The 22,891-nt window shown below is 43.2% G+C and overlaps 1 protein-coding gene across 3 annotated transcripts in view; it reads right to left on the bottom strand.

Moving 5' to 3' along the window:
- Positions 1-21,652, bottom strand: part of parp8 (poly (ADP-ribose) polymerase family, member 8) — a 44,431-nt gene extending 22,779 nt beyond the window's left edge. Inside the window, exons 1-8 of one of the 3 annotated variants that reach the window (XM_042100498.1) lie at positions 21,306-21,651; positions 20,985-21,188; positions 20,211-20,265; positions 13,105-13,142; positions 11,679-11,768; positions 8,211-8,281; positions 7,017-7,085; positions 3,354-3,448 (exon numbers count right to left, since the gene is read on the bottom strand). In XM_042100498.1, coding sequence (XP_041956432.1) covers positions 3,354-3,448; positions 7,017-7,085; positions 8,211-8,281; positions 11,679-11,768; positions 13,105-13,142; positions 20,211-20,265; positions 20,985-21,075 — 509 coding nt within the window. In that variant the 5' untranslated portion in view covers positions 21,076-21,188; positions 21,306-21,651. Of the gene's footprint in view, positions 1-3,353; positions 3,449-7,016; positions 7,086-8,210; positions 8,282-11,678; positions 11,769-13,104; positions 13,143-20,210; positions 20,266-20,984 lie in introns of all 3 variants that reach the window. The other 2 variants (XM_042100499.1, XM_042100497.1) reach the window with 2 other exon arrangements.
- Positions 21,653-22,891: the final 1,239 nt, after the last annotated feature.

The following is a 22,891-nucleotide window of genomic DNA, read 5'->3' as shown; positions in this document are numbered from 1 at the left end:
ACAAGGGATGTGTCTAACATTTGTCTACTGGCTTGTGTCCACCAGGGTGTTCGCAAACAGCAGAACTGGTCAAAACAAACTTGTGGACAAGTGTGGACTGCCTTGAGAGAACATCTTCGGTACAGGGGACTACAAACCAGAGCAAAATAAATCATGTGATCATATTATAACAAAAGCTGGGGGTGGCCCTTAGATAACGCGGTCAACCCCAGATCGTAAAGTCTCGAGACACCTTGTTTTATGAGCGGTGTCATGAAGTTCACAGCCAATCAAATTATTCAACAGCAGCGGGGTCTGAGTTATGAAGATTGCTGTGGTTCCTGTTTGTCCAGATGCCCAGAGCACAGTCCACTCACACAGGGCCTGATGAGAGGGGATGAGAGCCTTTAGAGGGTAGACCAGTCATCTGGTTTGAATCAAGATGCTGTGCATTTAGCGATACTGAGTGTCTGTTGTTTGCAGTTGTACAGTATATAGATATGATGAAGCAGTGGTAGCATTACCGTATGACAATCAGTCGGCTTGAGGTCAATCCCTGAACTCGCAGTAGCAAGTCTGTGTCACTTTGGATAAAAACAGTTACTTTACTTTGACATATAGACCTGTTAGTTGTCCATTTCTCCATGTCTGTCCACTATGGTCTTCATGATGTGATCATGAATCATGATCATGAAAGGGACAGCAGATATCATTGGTTCTAATAGAAAAGAAGATCAGCACCAGTGCTATGAACCTCTGACGCAGGTCACTTGCCAATAAGGTTCCAGCGGAGGGGCATTCTGACCGCTTGTCATCAGATCGCTACTCTGACTCCCCTGGGTTGAACTGTCACCATGGTTACCCCATTTGCAAAGCCTGGCCGCTCGAGACAGCTAATCCTCTCCTCCGGCCCTCAGAGAGACTTTTCCACACTAGGGCTCGTGAACCCTGAGCCCTGTCTGGGGCCGTGTGATCCTGTACTGAGCCAATGAACGCCACTTAGCATAGCATTAATACCCGCAGCGCAGAACTGAACCCCCGGTACCTTATTTCTGGCAATGGTGGGAAACTGAGAAAAGAAAACTGACGCGTTACCTTCTGTTGAAAGCAACACATTAAAAATACAAGAAGTTGAAGTGAGAGAGATCTTGACAGGGGAATAAGGTGTGAGGTAGTGATGAGGTGTTCAGAGATGACGCTTTTGTATCAGCCAGGAAGCAAGAGAGAGAGAGAGAGAGAAAAGGAGAGAGAGGGTAAAGGATCTGTCTCTGACTCCAGGTATTTTTATACATGGTAAGTGGGACACAGATTTTATATTGCTCTCAGCACAAGGACGTAGCCACACGGAACGCTAAAAATCACTGATCTGCAAACATCGACAGATCCAAACATCTAAGCCCAGACACACACACACACACACACACACACACACATACAGTACAAGCAGTGCTGAGACCAAAGCAATGCTTCTGTGATAGGCAAACTGGGAGTGGTTATAAATAGACTGAAACTCTCACACTCGTCATTCTGCCCGGCCGTCACGGCTGCTAGACCATCGCCACGTCAGAAGCAACCAAAGCAGAGGCTGAGGTGTCTGCTCGCGGACTGAGGGAGAGGAGGACGACTGTTACGGGTTACCGGACTGCAGTGCTCCAGGTGGGGCCCCCCACAGATGCCATTGGAGTGCCATTCGAATGAGACTCTCCACCAACACATACCAGATAGCCCCCAGTCGATCATTCACTCGTTCATAGACCAGCGCAGATTGAGACGGAGCGTGGAGAGGGGCAAGTGACCTCTAACGTGGTAGTCATGACCTTGAGAGGACCCCGTCCACTCCCTCCCCTGCCCCCTTTTTCGCAGGATGCTGACACACACATGAGTGTTTTGGAGCAGCCAGTTGACCTGTAGCACATTAATCACTTGGTGGAGACTTGGTGCCGGCCTGTGGGGCAGGGAGGCTTGGTGGGCTCCCTGGGGGTTGCCGGTCATTCGTCTCCCTGACGTACAGTACAGTAGGGGCCCTGTCATCCCTCCCTGCTGCAGTGTTTCCCATACACTGACTTTTTTGTGGCGGCCCACCACAATATCAACATTGACCACCACACAATGATTTTCCAGGTTGTACTAAATTGTGCTTAAATCTGGTTAGCATAATAACCACGCTGTGCTAATTTGTTAAAAACTGTTGTATTCAAGTTAATTCTGCAAACCAACCACCACAAATGGAATTCAATTCTGTGGGAAACACTGTGCTGGGCCAGGTGGGAGCAGGGGAGGGGAAGCAGGTTATTTCCTGCTGTTTAGTTCCTGGCTCCTGCAGGTTCCCCATGGCGGCAGGCCCGCGGGAGGTGGAGACGGGCCATAGCCCAGCACAGGCACCTCCTCAATCACAATCAAAAACACACCCATCACTTCCTCCTTGGGCACTTGCCACAGCCAATCCTGTTTACTCTCATCCTCAAGCCTCTTGTAATGCAATTAGGGAACATCTGTGGCTGATTACGGCAAAGCCCGGGTCTGGGTTCCTAAATCCTCCGACACTAAGCCCTGATTGACTGAGGCTGAAATGCACTCAGCTCGGGCAAGATTCGTCAGGATCTCAAGATGTGATGGCAGTCCTGTTGCATCAGTTCAGCTCTTCAGCTTTTAGCATGGTTTCCCTTCAGCTCTCTAAAGCAGATCTGGGAAGTGAGTCATAGTACACTTACACATACAAATACACACACACACACACACACACACACGCACACGCACACGCACACGCACACGCACACGCACACGCACACGCACACGCACACCCCACCCACCCGCACGCACGCACGCACACACACACACACACACACACACACACACGCACACACACACACACACACACACACACACACACACACACACACACACACACACACAGCTGCTTGTCTTGTGGAGGTAACAGCAGTGCATTGCAGTAACAGGAAAAGATGGGCAGAGAATAGATGAAGCAACGGTCATGTCTTGCAGACAGTGAGGTGGACAGCTAGTGGCTGGCCATAGGTTATAGGTGCAAGTTTACAGATGTGGCCTCTGGGGAAGTAGTTTCAGAGGCAAGAGGCATGTGTATGTGAGGGGTTACAAGGTTCGAAGGTGAAGTGTCTGTGGTGCAAGAGGAGGAGGGTGAGTGATGTGTTTAAAATGGACAGTTCTCCATAAAGTTCTCCGCAACGGCTGTTTTTCTATAACCTGGGACTTGTTTCTTTAGACTGGACATAAATGGTGGAATCCATTATTTCTAGTCATTTAGTTCAGTTGCATAACTCATTTTATATCATACTTACAAGTAAATGTGTTTTTTTTCTTGTTTTATTTGAAAGGGGAACTGGCTGGCATCCTACCTGAGAGACACTGCGTGATGTCCATACACCTCTCTCACCGCTGCCAGGTCGGCCTCAAGCTGTGGGTGTTTGTGGAGCTCTCCATCATAACTCACCTGTCACAGATAAACACACACACACATACGCATACACACACACACACATACAAGGTCAGCTTGACGCCTCCTCAAGAACACAGTATAAAGCTCTGCCTTCCGTCTATTTTGTTCCATGCTATTTTATCCTTGAATAGTTCTACATAGACTAGCAGATGGCTCAGCATATGGAGCTAAATGTCCCTGGCACCATTAGATGAGTCCTTGTGGAGAGAAATGGTGCTCCAGGAAAAGCTAAAGAACCCATTATTTAGGAGTATGCCTGCCCAAGCCAAAAAGGACGACGACCAAGGCCATTCACAATGACCAACCCCATCCCCCCCCCCCCCCCCCCCAAAATATGCACCCACTTGCCTGTATTCCATCGGCGGGTAAACTGCTACAGAGCAGGTTTTGTGTGATTGAGGACATTGTGTAAATTCCCCTGCACACATACAGTAAGCAAATAGATTAAGCAAATGATGGAGCCACTTTTTCGCTTCCCGATCTACACTCTGAGCCTAAATGTCCGGGGAGCTCTGTTTTAATCAGCAACTTTTTTTCTTCCCGGAGATGATTAGGGGAAGGCAGGGAGATTTGAACGTTTTATTTATTTATTTATTTCATTTTGGGGGAGAGGGGTCCTCTGAGGTGTCTGCACAAATTAGTAATCAGAGGATCTGTATGAGCTTCGTCGGCAGTGAATCCCTGAAGCTGTCAGGATGGCGTTTGAATATAGGCAGCTGGGATTAAAAAATGGCTTCTTAAACAGAGTCGGACCAACCAAAACACTTTTTATTTGTCTGTCAAGATAACTCCCACAAAAAAATAAAAATGAAGAGATAGCATATCTCTCCTGCAGTTCTCTGGGTGCCTATCCTGTAATCACAATTTCAAAAACACTTGTCAGGAAGACCAAAGCACCAACTTCGAGGGTAGTGCAGAAATTGCATAAATAACCTCCAACGGCTACAAACTCATCTCTTTGTACTCTGTCTCGCCGACCACATCAATATCCAGGAAAATATGTGATTTCAACTCCTCACAGCGCTTCACGCACAAATGAGCAGGTAATGGCTCATATATAAAAACGTCCAAGACACAAACACCTTTCTATTTTAAATATTTGTGAACTTCCGTTCAACTCCACTTGCCGTTTGTTGGTAAAAATATGGCATACCAAAGTGAGACACAAGATCCAGTCACTGAGAAGTACAATCAAAATGAAGAATTTCATTTGCCTGTATACAAGAGAGAGGCACATATGAAGCACAATGCACTACAGAAATTGCGTCTCTGACTTGACACAGAATTATCCATGGTTTAAAGCAACACCAAAGAGATTTTTGTACCTTAAAATAATGTTTCCAAAATCGTAACAGGGTGAACGGCACTTCTGCATTTGCTTCACAGCCCTCTATCGGCTATAAATGGGAGTGGTGGTAGTGTAGTGGTTAAGGAGCTGGGCTAGCGTGCAGTAGCCTGAAAGTTGTGGGTTCAATTCCCGGCTTCCACCGCTGTGCCCTTGAGCAAGGCACTTAACCCCAAGTTGCTCCGGGGACAATGTGATCCCTATAGCTGACATATGTCACTTTGGTCAATAAGTTTCTGCTAAATGTAATGTATAACCACACTATGTACTGTAAGTTTGCCAAACCGGGTCAGTTCGATGGAATGAGACATAAGAAACTACAAATTTGACTTGCTTCTGATGTCGCAATACATCATACTTTCATAAAATCATCAAACATACTCTACCGTGTCTGTGGACATCGTTATTTGCAAAGCCGGTGCTGGATAAACAAATAGCGTGTGTGCAACAGAGGAAAAGTGCTTTACCTGTAGTGTTGCTTTAAGTACGCAACAGCAGAGGATAGATAATCATACAGTAACAGTGGCAGAGTCAGGGGACATCCAAGCTACCCTGATCAATGACGCCAATGGCATTTGACACAAAACAAACAACACAGTGATATCAACCCTGGCACCTTACATTATCCATGGTTGTGACAGATATCATACAATGTCATGAAGTAGGAGTACACTTTTAGTGTCAAAGTTACTTACCGACCTAAAATGAGAACAAAACAATAGCACTCATGACAAAGCATTTTTGAAAGCCACAGCTCTCTTAAAACCGCCATATTTCCCCCAAAAGGACCCCCAAAAAGACCCCCACTTCTGTTGGAGAGCTCATTTCCCCTACTCTATAAACAATCATTAAATCACCTTGTGCTCTTCTGTCTGTCAACATAAGTGAGTTGATTTTAATAAGCTGACCCTAACCCCCACCCTTCACCCTATACAACCCTCAGTCACAGTGTATCCCTAACTGCATTTCTCACTGTCAACATACTGTCAAAACATCAAAATAAAGTGGAAGCAACAAATGTTCCAAAGGAATGTTCTAGAATACTCATGGCATACACAACACCCTGTACCAGCCCCCCCCCCCCCAGTAGCACTTTCCAATAATCCAACACTTGCAGAACAACAGAGTGCATGTCAGTGGGTAATGGGCACATTACAGTGATTGACTGCCACGCAGTGGCACCGACAGCGGCCAGCAGAGCGCCCGACCGCCATGCATCATCATCTAGGAGCTGGCACGCTAATCAGTCACGGCAGGGCGCCCCACGCCCCCGAGCACGCGTCCGGGGAGGGCACGACGAGTTCAGGCCTACCACTAATGGAGCCACCACCGCCGCCACCGTAACTATCCCCACGCTGGCCACACGACTCATTTAACGGAGAGGCACCCGCGTTGGCGCGGACGCCTGGGCTGTTATGATGGAAGCCTTCCCCTGCGCTCCCTCCCAGTGATAAATTGCCACATAACTCTCCCCCATCAAACGAGAAGCTGCGCAGAGAGGGAAATGTCTCTCTCTCTCTCTCTCTCTGTCTCTCTCTCTCAAACGCTCTCTCTCTCAGATGCTCTCTCTTCTCCTCTTTTTAATGGCATTCACTTGTTTTACCGTCGCTATAATTAATACAAACCTGAAGACTGAACGTCCAAAGATCCCAGCTCTGCATTCTCAAGTGCTACAGCAAGGTGGGGCACTTTCTTTTTATGCCCACTCCGCCCCCACCCCGAGCCTTTTGAATCAGTGGGCACCTTCAATCAGAGAGAATTCACCTCAGAAAAATATGGGCAGACACACAGGGCACAATGCCTGAAGAAAGGGGATGGGTTGGCTCTGTCTAGACTTTAGTGTGTGGGGTGCGGGATGGTCTGTCTAGATTGAGTGCTCATGGTGTGCACTTGTAAAAGAAAGTAAAGAGAGAGAGTGTGAGAGAGAGAGAGAGAGAGAGAGAGAGAGAGAGAGAGAGAGAGATTAAGTACCGCCTTTTAAAACTGAGCAGCAGTCACTGCAGAGACACCCCCCCAAAAAAATAATTGAGTTAACTCAAAGTTCTGCGTAGATCTACATTCACCATTAACTTTGGGAACAGGCTGAAATGAAGGATGAAGACTAGGAGTGTTTGAGAAAAATAGATCACCATTTGAGGACTGAGGATGGCTTTTACGCCATACACTTTCGAAAAGAAATATATGAATGTCTGTGACGATCAAGAGGAAATACAGTACCTGACCGCCATAGTAGAACTCCTCTGAGTCATTGTCGCCCTCAGAGTCCTCCTCTATGGCATAGGGACACTGAAAGAGAAAGTCCAAATTAGCAACGCTGCATAGCTTACAGGTTTTGCTGAGGTTTTGTGGCATTACAATGCCTTTGAATGTTGACCATACTGTGCTTTTCAGATACACATTTGGTAACCAAATGAAGCAAACACAAATAGTTTAAACAGTTAAGCATGTCGCCAAAGTGGCTGCGGAAAGAAATCTGCCCCCTCTGCCCTCACAGCTGCTGTTGTCTGTGCATGTTTGCTCACTCACTGGATGTTTATGTTGTAAACACCGAGATGATAAGCCCGTCTATGATTCATCGGCTCACAAAATGAAAAACACACTGAAAGTACAGTAAACACCATGGCTCGTGTTTCGACAGATTGTGTTACATTAATTTACCCTTTAGATATGCAAATATGAATGCAAACAATTGACCTTTTCCCATGGTAAAAATGGTAAACGGTTCTCCTCTGAGGACGCAAAGCACTTTAAAAAGTAATGCCTCTCATTCATCCATTTCTACACACACCAATGGCCACATCGGGAGCCGTTTGGTGTTCAGAGTCCAGCTCAAGAACACTTTGGAAGGTTCAAGAGGAGACAGGCTCCAGCATCCTTCCAATTACTGAACAACTCCTCTGCCTCTGGGGCCACCACCGTCCCATGCCAAAGATGTTTCAGTATTGAGTCACCTGGCCAATCACATCCTTCACACTAGTGTCCATTTGGATGCTGATAACACAGTGAGCACAAAGACCTGCACTAAGGGCGGGGATCACATCAGCCAGTGGCAAGCGGCAGCGGCAAACTTAATGCAACGCTCAGACCATAATTTTTTCTCGTTCTAAGCAACACAAACGGTTTGTCAATTAAATACGCTTACGTTCAACGCTCAGCTAGCTCAGCGCTAGCGCTACGCCAGCGTTGCCACCGTTCCGCTCCCGAACCACAGAGAACAATAGGAAACCTGCCGCTAGCCACTGGCTAATCTTAATCCCCCTTTAAAAGGGGACTCTGAAACAGCAGTGGCCCAGATGTGGGTCAGATGTGTCACTGCAGAGAGTCCGTTACTCTCCACAGAACCTTTCACACTGTCATTCATTCCTGATGTGTCCGATGTGGCGCCGGGATTCTCCGGGACAAGACGCTTACCGGGCTTTTGTCAATCTGGAGCTTTGATCTGTTGGAGAGGCAGCTGGTGGCATCGTTACTGAATCTGATTTCTGTGTGGAAGAGAGACAGCAATAATCAGTCGCAGCGGCGCATAGAGGGGAGATCGTTTACATGCAGTCACCTCTGCAGCAGCACAGCATATAGTACGGCTGAGCAAAAGCACAGTAGAGCATGGCCTAACCCACACATCCAACATTTCAGTGGCTGAGAAATGAAAGAAAGTTGGGGAGAAAAAAAGCTTTTTAGTCTAGACTGCGAGAAATTGCTGACATGTGGCTTTGACAGTGAGAGAGAGAGAGAGAGAGAGAGAGAGAAACAGAGAGCCAGAGAGAGAGAGAGCCAGAAAGAGAGAAAAAATCACACCAGCAAAGGCATTGTTTACAGATTAGAGCGGTCGTTTAGAGCTCCAGGAAAAAAAGGTGCAGAGAAAAATAAATATATAAAAAATAAGATGGAAAAACCATGAGGAGGGGATGCTTTCTATCGAAAAATTGCATATTCCCCAGGCCCAGAGCATGACACAAGCAGGCTCATCCAACCGGCCTGCCCTGCCAACACTTTCACTAGTCCTAAATATATCCAAGTGTATCTGATTATTGTTAGCGGGGATTAGGAGAAATCACGGGGCATTATGCTGCTAATAAACACTGTCGACTATTGCCCATTAAAACATGGCTAGACTTCTCATCAGTAAATTCTTGAAAGAGGAATGAAAAGGTTATCATTCTCCCCATTAGGCTTGTCAAGATATATTACTTTCTATCATATCTAATACGGGTTTGGTTGAAAGTTTGAAGTTATACTAATAGACCTATGGTTGTTAACAGAGGTGCCGAGGGACACAAATGTGCTGTGGAATTTTAAGGAATCCACCGTGTTTTTGTCTAGGCTTTGTCTAGGTTTTTGTCTAGAGAGGTGTTTCTAAATGCATCAATGACACAGCTTCTTACTAAAAAATCTGGTCTTTAGTAGGCTACCTTCTCAGTTTGATTGTATGATGGGAAACTGGGATCCGTCTTATGACTCATTCTAGGCAGGCCTGCCACAATACTTTACTACTTACTGGTGTTAGGGTATGTTGCAATTGCTAGATTTAGCCATCCAGCAACAGCTGAGGAGTGAGAACAGAATTGGACCCTTTCCCTTGTTGAGCAATTGCATAAAATCTCCTTTCCCAGACTGTGAACAACGTTATAACTTGCCTTTCTTTTTCAGCTCTTCAACACTCATTTGTATGGAACAAAATATGGGCATATGAAGACTGAAGACCCGGCTGTTATGGCTTATAATAATGTTTGTGACGTTCAACATAATCATTAGCCATAAGTCGGCGTGCCTTGGCGTTTTGGTTTGACCTTTGGTGTGCCCAAAAAGGTTGAGAACCTCTGCTAGACAATTTGAGGACAGGAGAAAAGCAGGTTAATTGAAGCATGAAAGCACACCCTCACACTTCACTGTCGATATTCAAGGTCTGAATTCAGGGAACAAAACATTTCAGTCAAAGTCATGGGCCTCCAGTGGTTTTCATACAGTACTTTGGGAGATAGACATGGGCTTAGAATTCATTTTTAATTTTTAAGAATGCAGTCATCTGTTTGATATTCCAAAGACGTCTTTTTTCAATATTTGCAACTCTGATCAGCCTTATGTGCTTATGGTGTACCCTGGGGGGTTGAATTTACAAATTAGTCCAGTTTGTAAGAGGTTATTGAGTTCTCCCTGTTGAGGATTTATCACCATTTCTAATCAGTTGCATGCATAGGCAAACCATTCCTAACATATATAGGAAATGGGGAAAATATTTAGTACTAGCAAAAGGACTGTTAAATTGAGAAGATGTGTGGGAAAATATTTTCAATGCATAAAAAACACCAACCACACAATAGATATTCAGAAAATAAATGCCTGTTACACTGTCGAGTTAAGTATAAATCTACATTCCCTTTCAACTGACTCTGACAGATGAATGATAAAGTTTAAAGCAGCACAACATCTGGCTTACAGACTTGAGGAAAGAAACCTACAGTAGGTGTTTGTACCCACATACAGTAAAGTGCCCACTGGAAAACAGTTGTCATACAACAGTTAGGTCTGATCAAACTAGTTATTAAGATCTGATTGGATGAGAGGCATGCCATGAGTAGGGATATCCCAATATATCCCCACTTGAACTCTTCCCTGCTAGTAAAGCATTTTGCATTGAATTGTTAAACATGACATCCCATTCTTTCATATTGAGAGAGAAGCGAATTCATAAGATCACATTTGACAGTTTTGGAGTAAATGGAGTAGGGTGAATGTTCAAATTAACATGTATTGTAAAGATAAGCAAGTATACAAATTGTTGTGTACACATAGCCTCTGTCACTAGACTTGGCTGAAGAGTGACATTTGCATTGCTTGACAACAGTACACGCCAAGACGAAGATTGAAACTACAACCTACGGCCAAATCACAGCCATGGGTATATCCTTTACCAACCCCACTCTCTCTCATGCCATATTGCTTGATTATATGTATTAAAATATGTATATAAGGAATAAGTATACAAAGTATACATGTAGGAATTTATGAAAGTATGTAAAACATGACAGCTTGGCAGCTGTTTTACAAGAAAGAACTTGTATTATGTAACAAAATAGAACCTTCTAAATTAGAAACATTCAATAACATAGACCTTTTAGAGATGATATGTCACACCTTAAAGAACAAAAAAAATGGAAACCTGGCAATTGTCATATTGATATAGTGTGTGTAGTTAATATTATTCAATAACATCAGTGAAAATCCACACAGGCTGTGCGTAATATTGACGCACACATATTTAAAAATTACTAAGTCCCAAACCCAAATAGTCTCCCAGGGAAAAGCAGAGGGTAGCACATTTCCCTTCTGATACTTAAAACACGCTGGATGCTTACTAATCATTTTCAATAACAGCAGTGCATATGAAAATGGAGTAGGGGAGCCGTGTCTTGTGCCAGAGTTTTCCTGCTAACTGCCGACTCATAGCCCGCAGCAAGCAGCACAAGAGCTTGCTTATGAGGGGAGCCAAACAGCAGCAGATTCACAGCATGCTAGCACACCAGATCTATGATCTCCTCCATATTTTCTGCTTCCATGTAATATGAGCATAGCCATAATAAAACTGTGAGCACTTTCGTGTCCACAAGGCTATGTCGGCTCTGACTGCTATGTAAGGAACATATGACACTATGATAATTCACCTTTCATCTAACTACAACCTACAACCATAAAGACAACTAACACTAGCATAAAACCAAGAAATTCTAAATATTAATAATAAGATACAATGCATCTACATGTATATCTCAATTTCTCATGTATGCATCATGCTTTGTCGTCCATTTTGTTTTTGAGTAGTGAGAAGGGAGAATGTGATGTTTCATATGTAATGGTGAGTGAATGAATATGAATGTTGATTACCTGTTGTGATTCTATGGAATATAACAGGAATGGGATCTCTCATGACTAGAACTTCGTCGTCATTTTCAGAGTTGGACACATATGTGTTGTCTGAAAGTGGAGAAAGATGCACTTTAGTATTTCATGAGTAACACTTTCCTTATGGCACTGTGGCAATGTCAGCTGAGACAGCCAGGTTTCCATCCAGTGTGAGGTCACAGCATTTGAACATTTCACAGCAATTCCCCACCGTTCATGTAAATCGCCCGCATTGAAAGGGCTCTGAATTCATGCTGTGTAATTGCCCTTTTCTCATGGTGCTCTCTCTCAGGCCAAAACAATGCCTGTGAGACAGGATTAAACCCTTCCACACAGGATCGGAAGAAAATCTGTGTCCACTCTTTGTTCCTCGAAAAAAAATTATAATAAAAAAGAAATAATAAAAACATTCCGTCACTGGCTGCCCCAGTCAGAGGAAGGATATCTGGGACTTTAGACTCAAGGCCCTTTTGCAACAGCCACTCTCCAAAGCAGGACCAAGAGTGGCCATCTCTTGGCTGTCCCCACAATTTGCATTTAACAGCTCAAGGGTACCAACATGAGAGGATGGAGTAACTGATGAGACGGTCGCCACGCTGGCAACTATTCAAGCAACTGAGCGCTTTGAGTTGTCATTCTCCGCATATTCATTTATTTATTCTCCCAATCCAATTAGCTATTATCATGCCATCAAATGACTAAACGAACTGAAACTAAGTATTTAAGACACACAATTCCAAACCACAAGGGTGGCAAAAACATAAGAACTGTGACGAAGCTGCTCTGTGCCAGATGACACGTCCTGCGTCTGCGTGACACCCAACAGTATCGTGACTTTGTCATTAGAGCAGTGATACTTCATTGAGTTCACTGGAGCTTGAACAAATGAACATTTGATTCCAATCTGTGCGGTGGAAAATGTACCCATGTCATGCCATGCGTGTGCACACTGTAGGGGGGGGGGGGGGGGGGGGGGGTCTGTGTTGACATTGTTGGATGAGGTTACACTAGCTCAGCCTCTGTAACATTAACAATTTTACATTTAAATCCAGATCCAGTGTATATTTCTGGGTATATATGTATGTATGTATGTATGTATGTATGTATGTATGTATGTACAGTATATGTGTGTGTGTGTGTGTGTGTGTGTGTGTGCATGTTTGTGTCTGTGTGCATGTGTGTGTGTGTGTGTGCATGTGTGTGCATGTGTGTGTGTGTGTGTGTGTGTGTGTGTGTGTGTGTGTGTGTGTGTGCAACCCAAAGCGCTCCACATATAGGACATTGTCATTGACACATAGACTAACAAAGACAAAAGATGCTGGACGGACCGGTGTAGTCGTCAGCGTACCCGTGACACAATAGATATGTGTTTGTGTGACTTAAGATTTATCTATGTTTTCTTACATACCTGGATAATCATCTGAGACATGCACAGAGTAGGAAACCCTGTGGAAACAAAGACAGAAGAATAAGTGTGGTGATCAAAAGAACACGATGAGGTCAATGAACATAACGATTCTTGGTCCACTGTAATGAAACTCATCAAAAACATAATGGAGAAATGATGCAGTAAACAAAATGATTGTATGTGTGGTAAACAGTTTTTGTAGAAGTCATCTGATGTCAACCTGTCAACTACTAGTTATGGGAACTTTCAAAAAGGAGGAATAAATCCTCCATCAGCCTCACACACACACACACACACACACACAAACACACAAACAAAGACACACTTATTCCCTCATTGTTAAAGTCAGTGATTGATCTCCTAGTAATCTCCTCCAGGGCCTTCTGCCTGGTTTATTGTACCTCTCCTTGCCCCAACCTGTTCAGCACACAGGGACTCCACCAGCTCTCCTTGACTCCGCACCGTTATCAGTGACATTACCAAACTGAATGGCTCAATAGCGAAAGCACTGGCTTCAGAGTGTGTGTCCTCAGATGCCTCATCAGGCTACAGAGCAGGTGACTGAGTGAACAAGGGAGCGCATCACTCCACATCCTTACTTCCTCTCTAAGTTAAAACACACAGGGTTTCTTTTTGCATTCAGTATTGTCTGTGTCACTGGAGCAAGAAACCAAAGACAATACTGTACATCAGTGGGGCTTCTGTGCTAAATAAAGCACAAGTATATCTCTCTCTATCTCTGACATTCACTTTCATTCTGTTACTTGCACTCTCAGACGTCTGTAGGCATACCAGAATACATTATGTAGAGTCTGAATTTGTAATTGTGTTTGTAACTGTATCTGATGAGCGTGCTAGGGCTTATTCTCCAACTCCAACAAAGGTGGCAGCAAGAGCAATGAAGCCATCACTAACTTAAATTATTCAGCTTAACACTTCTCTTTTGGGAGGCACTGCCAAGAGAAGGGAACAGATGGAAGTTGAGGCTGTCTGAAATGGCAGCACAAATGTCTGATGGCCCCTTTAAGTGTGGTGGATATCAGGTCACGCACAATAACCGAGTCCAAATGGCCGAGGAAGTTCTGCTATTCATTAGCTCTCAACAGCTCAAAAAAGGGGATAATGAAGTCAACGATGGGCTCCATTACACATTCAATCAAGTAAACGAGGTCGAAGTGTGTACAGTGTCATGTGCTGGAGGGCAAGGAAATATATGAGTCAGGAGAGCACAGAGTTGAACAATGCAGTGAGGAGCTTGTGAAGTACAAAAGGTACAGAACTCTTAGCAGTAAACTTTAAAATTGTTTTAAAGCCTTTTAAAGCCTGTTTTAATGCCTTGTCCTCGTTAATACAGATATTTAGCAAAACAAAAATTTCTCTCTACGTTTGGACCTCACACACACACACGCAGAATCCATTTGAATTTATTCAAAGCAATATATTATATATTTTTATATAGAAGTGTTCTAAAGTTAAGAATTTTTTAAAACCCTGGTGCACATGTATCCACATGGACATTTAATTTAATCAGAGATAGTTTCTGTTTTAAAATGTCATTTTAAAAGAAATAAAGTACATATTAGTGTGGACATAAGGTGATTGATTCCAAAAGACGAAACAGGTGCAGCATGGATCTTTCTTTATAATGGCCCACTTCATTTTGAATTTTCGACTTGTTTCAAGATCCAAGATTCAAGAAGCTTTATTGTCACTCCTTTATTGTCCAGTTGATTAAACAAAGCACCCCACCACCCCATAAATATAAATAAAAATAGTAAAACAATGAAAAATAGGTAAACAAATATAATAAATTAATTATGGGTAAAACAAATGTATCGTCCTATCTAAGAAATATCTATTGTTGCAGTATGCGCAGTGAATGACATCAGTGTTCAGAGTTAGTAATGAGAAAGTTCATTACTAAAGTGCAGTATGTCGGTAGCAGTCTACTGTATGGTCAGATCAGAGCAGAGGTGATGAATTTATCAGTCTAACAGCAGATGGGAAGAAACTGTTCCTCATTCTTCTTCAACAGAATTTTCAACTGACTTGTTTTTTACAAGGCTCACCACCACCACTACCACCCCACCCTGTGTACCCAAACGCTGATGGGCTCATGTCGCTGACACCAGCAAAATTTACATGACAGGATGAGAAAAGGGCCGAAAACCTCAGGCTACCCTGGAACACACACACATACACGTCTGTGCTGCTTTTCTGTGATGTCGACTTTGTGGCCTTTCCGATGTGCAGAGCACGTAGATCTGGTGGGAATACTGCGAGCAGCGTGGCTGGGACCTATGTGCTGAATGACAAATGCACAGCAGGGTCATCTCTGACTGGCGCTCGCTCGGTAGCTTGCCTCCTGTCACGCTCCAGAACACCTCCTCATGTCCCCATATTATGCTCTTTTGATTCAGACATTGTCAGTATGTTAAATAAGAAAAAAGACTAGTTTACCTGAAGTAAAATTAGTCAAAATGATCAACGTCTCAATGTTCCGAGTTAAAAAGCAGCTCATAAATGTCGATGAGGCATATTTACTGTTGTCCAAGCTGTTGTGCATCTGTCAAAGGCTTGATTTAGTCTTCCCACCTGTCTCACCCAGACTAAAACATCTGGCTGCTGACAGACAAGTGACAACGCGGTGGGTTTTGTTATCTCTCAGCATTTAGGAGAGCGCATCCACTAAACAGACATTTTGGAATTCCCAAACCTCTCAAAACAAATCATAAACAGTTTCATCTCTAGGCTTTTGGTGCCTAGTGTCTTCTTAATTCCAAATTCCAAAATAGCTATCACTTTCACTGTTTCTGCCATGAGGGAAGAACATCGTTGGGAAAACGTCTGGACCACTGGTGTGCCAGCCCACTGTGATGTATGTGGCTTGAGAGCCGCAGCACTACTTGAAGAGATAACACCCCTGTAGAGTGTTTTTGATCCAGTGCTGAGATGTGTCCTATTTTAGACAGACAATACCCAAAATCAGGGTTTCACATCGATCTGGCCTGTCTGATAGACTGCCCAGACGAAATGTGTGTCCAGCCCGGTGCAAGGGTCTGCAGAAATGTGAGTGCAGCTAGGAGAGCCAAACAGATTCACTGACTGTTCATCAACCTTTGTCTGTCAATTGGTAGGCATCCGACATCTTAGATCACAAAGTACATGGCAGTGATACTGTGACAAATAGGAGATAGATACCCTATATCTCCAATGCCTGACTGAAAAGGTTTTTCTACTAAACTAGGGTTGCAATCAAATATCAAGGGAAAAAATAACATGCAATACAATATTTAGCCTGGGGAAAAGGAAAAGCTGCAGTTACAATACCTCTGTTGACTAGAGGTGTCTAATGCATGTTGATGTGTGATGTGCACTGGAATAGTTCTTGTAATACCAGTTCCAATTCTTTATTTGAATGTCATTCAGCCTTAACCAAAGTAAATATCTGCAACAACACAAATCTAGGTTGAATAGTTTCCACCACACACTGGAACATCTGATGAAGCCTGCACAAGGCACCACGGCGTCATGACATTCAGCCGCAGGGAAAATGAAATTAACTGTGACTACTGTATGTGGCAGTGGCACCTGGACAGAGCGTTCGGTAATTTAACCCCGAGGAGCACGGCATTAATCTCCTGCCACATCAAGCAGAGGGCACAGACTGGCAAACGAATGACTCAGGCTCATTTATGCTAAAACAAATCACAACGGTAGGTGTGGGTACACGGTCGTGGAAGACTGGTGCTAGTCTTCCACTGCTCTTTCTCTCTCTCTCTCTCTCTTTCTCTTCCTGCCTTCCCCTTCATTAAGCTCATCACAGAAAGGACAGTAGACTGCTTGCCCTTTATTATCATGCCATCATGCCCCCCTACCCCCACCCCAAACCCCTCACACACACACACACACACACACACACAAACTCCTTCAGCAAGACACTCCAGAGGAAGCTAAATGATTTGTATGTCCTGTGCTTTATGAGCCGAGCTTGTGTTCACTGGAGGCTGTTGCGTAATTGTTTGGAAATTGAAGGCAGGCTACTGTCGACTCTTAAGGTGAAAATAAACAGTCCGTGCTTCTGAGTGAAGTGAAACTTCAAGGCAACTTGAGGAGCAATATGATGATGACATTTTGTCCCTTTCAAGGTGTAAAAAGATAATGCTTATCATGGTAACCAAAATGGTGATATGAATAAAAAAAAACATCCCTCAATCTCCATTTACAGGTCAGTCACTGAGTTTGTATCAGTTGGTGAATCCAACTGAGGGTTAATGGCCTTTCGAGTCTGAAATGAACTGGACGGCTGCATTTCTGCAAAAGACAGGAAATGTGTAACTTCCCCTTTACTGCAACCACAAAGATTGAAAGCCTCCCTTCACAGTCACGCTGAGTGTCATGAGCAGACGAAACATCCCAGTGTTGGCAACGTGTGAAGCTGGTGCCTCTTCACAGGCTTGCTCCCATAACATCACGAGCCAAACAAAGGCTTAGCATTCTCTCTTTTTATGAAAACTGTCAAAGTTTGAAGCATGGAAAAACACAGAGGTGCATTCAGTTATTATTTTAAAATATCTGGGTTTAGCCAATGGTGTGGCTATTGACATGTTTTCCTCAGGCCACGCATGAAAACAAGCACTACCAGCTTGGCTTACTCCCAGATTAATCGACGTAGACTTCAGGTTAACTTTGAAACCATTGGCCATTGGTATTATCGGACTGGCACTAAAGGTGGATGTCTTAGCTTTCCAAACCTCACTGTCAAGAGAAAAATGTCTGCTCATGATGAATGAATTTACATATAATTCTTGCTGTGGCCTCAATTACTCATGTGCTAGCAGTGGTACAATTGCTTGTATGCTCTCTCTAGCTCTAGTACTGCCACACATTGTGTTGAAACCAATATGTGACTTCAACATCACTGCACTTAGTCACCCCCACTGGTCGCTAATTGGTCTGTCCTTCAGAGTCGCTAACAGATTAATTTTGTGAAGTGTGTCCAAACAATAGGCTATAAGCAAAAAGGCTATCAACATATGATTCTCTTCAGGCTATGAAGAGGGTTATAACAACAAGAAAAAACACTCCAGGGCCTGCTCAAATTTACAATAACATCTTCAGGCATATATATATATATATATATATATATATTTAAGATCTGGACAAAAAAAATATTGTGCAGTAAAGAAAAATACTGTGCACTTTGCCCTCTGATTTACAGCAAAAGCACAACAAGCAAACCATAGCGCTCGCCATCTGTCAAGTGAAACAAAGGCCAAAGCTGGCATTTAACCATAATCCTGGCAATATGTCCTGTCAGTACATCTGGACACTGCGATGGCATGGCAGACTTGGCAGACTTAAGCAACGTCTAGTCAAAGGGTCCATTCTTATTCAGACAAAATTAATTAAAATATTGGGTGCCAACGGTATGCATGCATGAACCTTGTCGGGACCTCCTTATCTGTGCCGGCATTGCCCCAGTGAATTGACAGTACATGCTTGAACACCTCATCTGAAATTAGCATATTTATCACTGAAAATGTGCATGACTGGAGACAGGAGTCTGAAATCCAGCAATAAAGCCCTAATTTCAGCCACAGTGGATGGGCCTCAGGAACCCTCCATGCACATTAAAAGCTTGAAAAACAGGGTTTCAGCAAATTCATCTACAGGTGCAGAGTAAATTAAGCAGTGACATCATTATGACATCATTTTTTTGTTAATTACATCCATCCAGCATTTCAAGAAGTCTGGTGAGGGTCAGGCAGCTACATTTTGTGATGAAATTAAAAGCCTACGCAAACACACTGAAACTTGACAGAAGCATACTGTGAGCATTCCTCAGTCCAGGTTAAAAACACTCCTGAAGCAGTGGTGCCGATTATCTGGAATCCTGACCTGCTCTACCCAAGAAATGTTGTATGTTTGCCATTTGCAGTGCCAGGCCTGTATGTAGTATGTAGTTACTGTATACTGCATAATTTGCATAACTGCATAACCACATACACAGAAAGGACAGCTAGAGGACTGTGAGAAGATATACACTAAATTTCACAAAAAAGTGAATTAATACAATTTTTTAAAGCTAATACAGATGCATTGAAGTAGTATGCATGTCAGAGAGATTTTCATTTAAATTAGATGATGTATTTGTTTTGTCCAACAGAAATGTAAAACAGCAAACAAATCACCGGTCACTAAGAGCTAAACTGACCATTTTACTGGTGAATTACACTGGTCATGCACTATGCATACATAATTTAATTCTGAATTCTAGAGCTATCGTTTTGTCTGAGTACATCAAAACCTAAAATTGGAGGAGATAGCTCTGGGTCTACATAGAAACTCTTACAGAGGTTTCTGATGTGTGTTTTTTTACTATGTTACATCCTCATTTTAATCAGATTATGGACCTTTAAGTTAAAGGACAAGAAAAAGTGTGCAGGGAAGAGGAAGCAGACAAGCTACTGTACACGTCTTGTTGTCTGTGAAAATGAATACTGTCTAAAGGTGGGGAATGTGAATGTGAAAATAACATGCACAATGGGCACTGGACATTTTATTGATTGGAACCCCCATTTTATTTTTTAATGCACAGTCATTACTTTCATTGGAAGCACTCATCACTGGCTGGTGGCCATGTGCTCCCTTGAATTAGGAGAAAATGATGGTACAGAATGTTTCACAAGGTTTCATGTCTTTGTTGGCTAATTCAAAGACTTCCCTCACACAGACTCAACCAGACTGTGAGACAGAGAGAGAGAGCACGTGCTTAGTTTTGTCTACAGCAGCCCAGCATTACATAATGCAGTTTAATTACAAACACATGTACAGTCTAACTATAGTACTGGTATCATCACGGGCAGCCTGTTGCAGCGTCTTAAAACTGTTATTACAGCAAAAAACACCTTCACAATTACATGTTAGAACACGAGTTACAACTCAATACTTCCAATTTTGTTAGAGCAGATAGTAGGATGTGTATGCTATGGAATTAAAAGGACCATGAGATGTTCACAGAACAGCCAAGTAATGTGAGGGCGACTATAGCCTAACAATTTCTGACGGTCAAATGGGGGAAATCAGGTGGTTCTAAAAGTTACCTTTTGGATCCCTTTGAATAGGTGAACGTGAACGTGGCGTCAGTGTATCGGAAATCTGTAACAAAAGGAGAACAGTGATAATGTAAGGGCATACCCCCATAGATATATCTAAGCATACCCCTAGTTGTCATGCACGAATGAGGCTACGACGGCAGAATGATCGTATCCTATTCCAAAAGAAAAGTCCCTTTCAACAAGTGCAGTCTCCATGGCAACATCAAGAGGGATTTCCACTGACATTGGATATTAAGGAAGCAAACTGATAGCTGATAAATATTTACAAAACCATTATTGTTCTTTCACGTGCTTGATCAATTCTGATGCGTTTGTTCTGGTTCACGTAGATAAACACAACAGTAAGAACACTCATGACAAGCATATTAATGTATTGTTTGCTTTCCAAGCTTATTCAAGGCTGCTGTGAGACAAACAGGTAGGCTAATATTCGACAAAACTAACGTTATATAAGCTATTAAAGTATGGCTGTAATGTAGGCAATTTACTTCTCCAGTTAAACCACTTAATTTAGGACCATTATGTTAGGTTACCAATTGACAATATAAACATAACCAAAATAGCGCACAATGTTGCGCACACGTAGCCAAACATAATATCACTAATACTCAACATGTAGCTACATATAGGTTACGTTGTAGTTTGGTGAAAGAACAGAGGAATTATTAGGCGTGAGTGTTGTGTAAATGACAACGCTGGTTTAATACACCTAGGTAAGCTGTCTGCGAAGAAAGCACCACACTTATTATGGAAACTCACCAGAGAAAAGGCAGTCTTTTTCTGCCTTACACCTTTGAATTACGATGTCGACGTCTTTTTGTATTCTCTCTTGCCTTGAACACATCCCCATGAAATAACACCCACTGAAATGGCTTCTTTTTACTAATTTCAGCAAATATTTCCTCTTGCTGGCACGATGTATTCCAGAATTGCTTTTCGTACGAGCTTGAATGTCTGGAACAGCTTTAGAAAAAGAAATCCCAGGTGTGTCAGCTCCGTTTCAGTTTCTGAACTGTAACGTTATCATCTCCGGCAACAATGGTTTCTAATCACAAGCAATACGATTCGTGAGCTCATCACCTCGGTAAATTTCATATAGATAGCTGTTTTACCCCGGAAGCTCCGTTCTCCACTCCTCATCACTCTGCTAAACCCAACAATGGCGATTTCGAAAGCTACAGCAAGAGCTATTTGCTAGTCTTAAAGTGAAACCAGCATCGCTTTCAGTGTCATGGATGAACAGGACTTGCAGTTTAGTGTCGGAATACTAAAATAGAATCGTTATCAAAGGATTAAACGGTAGCGGTCGTCTTCTTTCGAATCCACCTAGTATCCCAATGGTCTCTTGGAAACCTGATTTTGATTGGGCAAAGCCCGATGTAATGACAAATGATCGGTGGTTGCCAGTAGTTCTGCAAAGGTCTGCCTCTGCTGACATCATGTGAAAGTCTGTATTCAACTCGTTACACCCAGGACTTAATTCGTCTCATAAAGGTAAAAGAGGAGCCTGAATCTCTACAATTCGAAATAATCTATGGTGATTGTTACCTCTTTAGTCCTATAATATTCATTTAGATGTCAGCTGGTGTTTAATTAGGCATTGCATCAAGCCCCTCTGGTGAATAAATAACCACCTTTGAATTGCATACATAGTCTCACAAAAGTCATCCAGAGGCTGTCGAAGCAAAGCAGTTTGTGCACATAGTTACTGTGCACCAGAAACACCATGTTTGCAGGTTGAGACAGGTGGTAGGTCCCTGGTCTCCACATGAAACTCGACTTGAGAGTTAAAGGTGAATGCATACTGCTCTGAGCAAAGCTGCCTTGGCAGATGGTTGGCACTTGTCTTGGTTCCTTAGAAAGTCAATTGAATCTTGAAAAACACTTAATCCAAAGAAGTCTAATCTAATACAAGGCAATAATGGACCTGGGAAGTCTTTTTAGGTGGCGGCTGACTTTCCGTTCTAGTCCAGGACCAGATGCGCTCTACTAACTGCCCTCAGGAATAGAAGGTAAACCCTCAATAGCATTGTATGGTGGGTTTCCAAAATACCATTGCAATACTTATTTTCTATAACCTCCCAACATAGCATCTCAGATCATTATCTATCCTATCCAACAGGGTAAGATGGAATCTCTGCACTGACTCCCTTCTTGTAATCGTTGCTGTTAAAGTGATACTGACCATTTAAACACGGTTTTGTTTCTTTGAACTCACAGTGTGAATCGGCATGGATCGGCTGTACACTGTGGTGCAGTGTGGGAAGTCCTGGTTGCACACAGAGAGAGAGAGAGAGAGAGAGGGAGAGAGAGAGACATCAGCCCATACATGCTAAAGCTTATCCAGGGAGCCCCAGTTTGCCTGTGTGGGTTGAGCGCTCTGAGAGCCAGGTCAGACAGGGCTCCGGTGATGAGGCCGTCCCCTGCATTATTCATCGGCCCTCGGATCTGGCAATGATTACCCACAAAGAGCTCTCTCTCTCTCTCTCTCTCTCTCTCTCTCACTCTCTCTATCATCTATCTATCTATCTATCTATCTATCTATCTATCTCTTGCTTTCTCTCTCTCTCTCTCTCTCTCTCTCTCTCTCTGTCCCTCTCTCTCTTTTTCTCTCAAACCTCATCACGTCCACATGCTATGAGTCAAAGGTGCCTGGGTCTCCTCAC

This window comes from Alosa sapidissima, chromosome 8 (assembly GCF_018492685.1).
Source record: "Alosa sapidissima isolate fAloSap1 chromosome 8, fAloSap1.pri, whole genome shotgun sequence".
Taxonomy (NCBI): domain Eukaryota; kingdom Metazoa; phylum Chordata; class Actinopteri; order Clupeiformes; family Clupeidae; genus Alosa; species Alosa sapidissima.
This window is presented reverse-complemented; position numbering and strand designations above follow the sequence as displayed.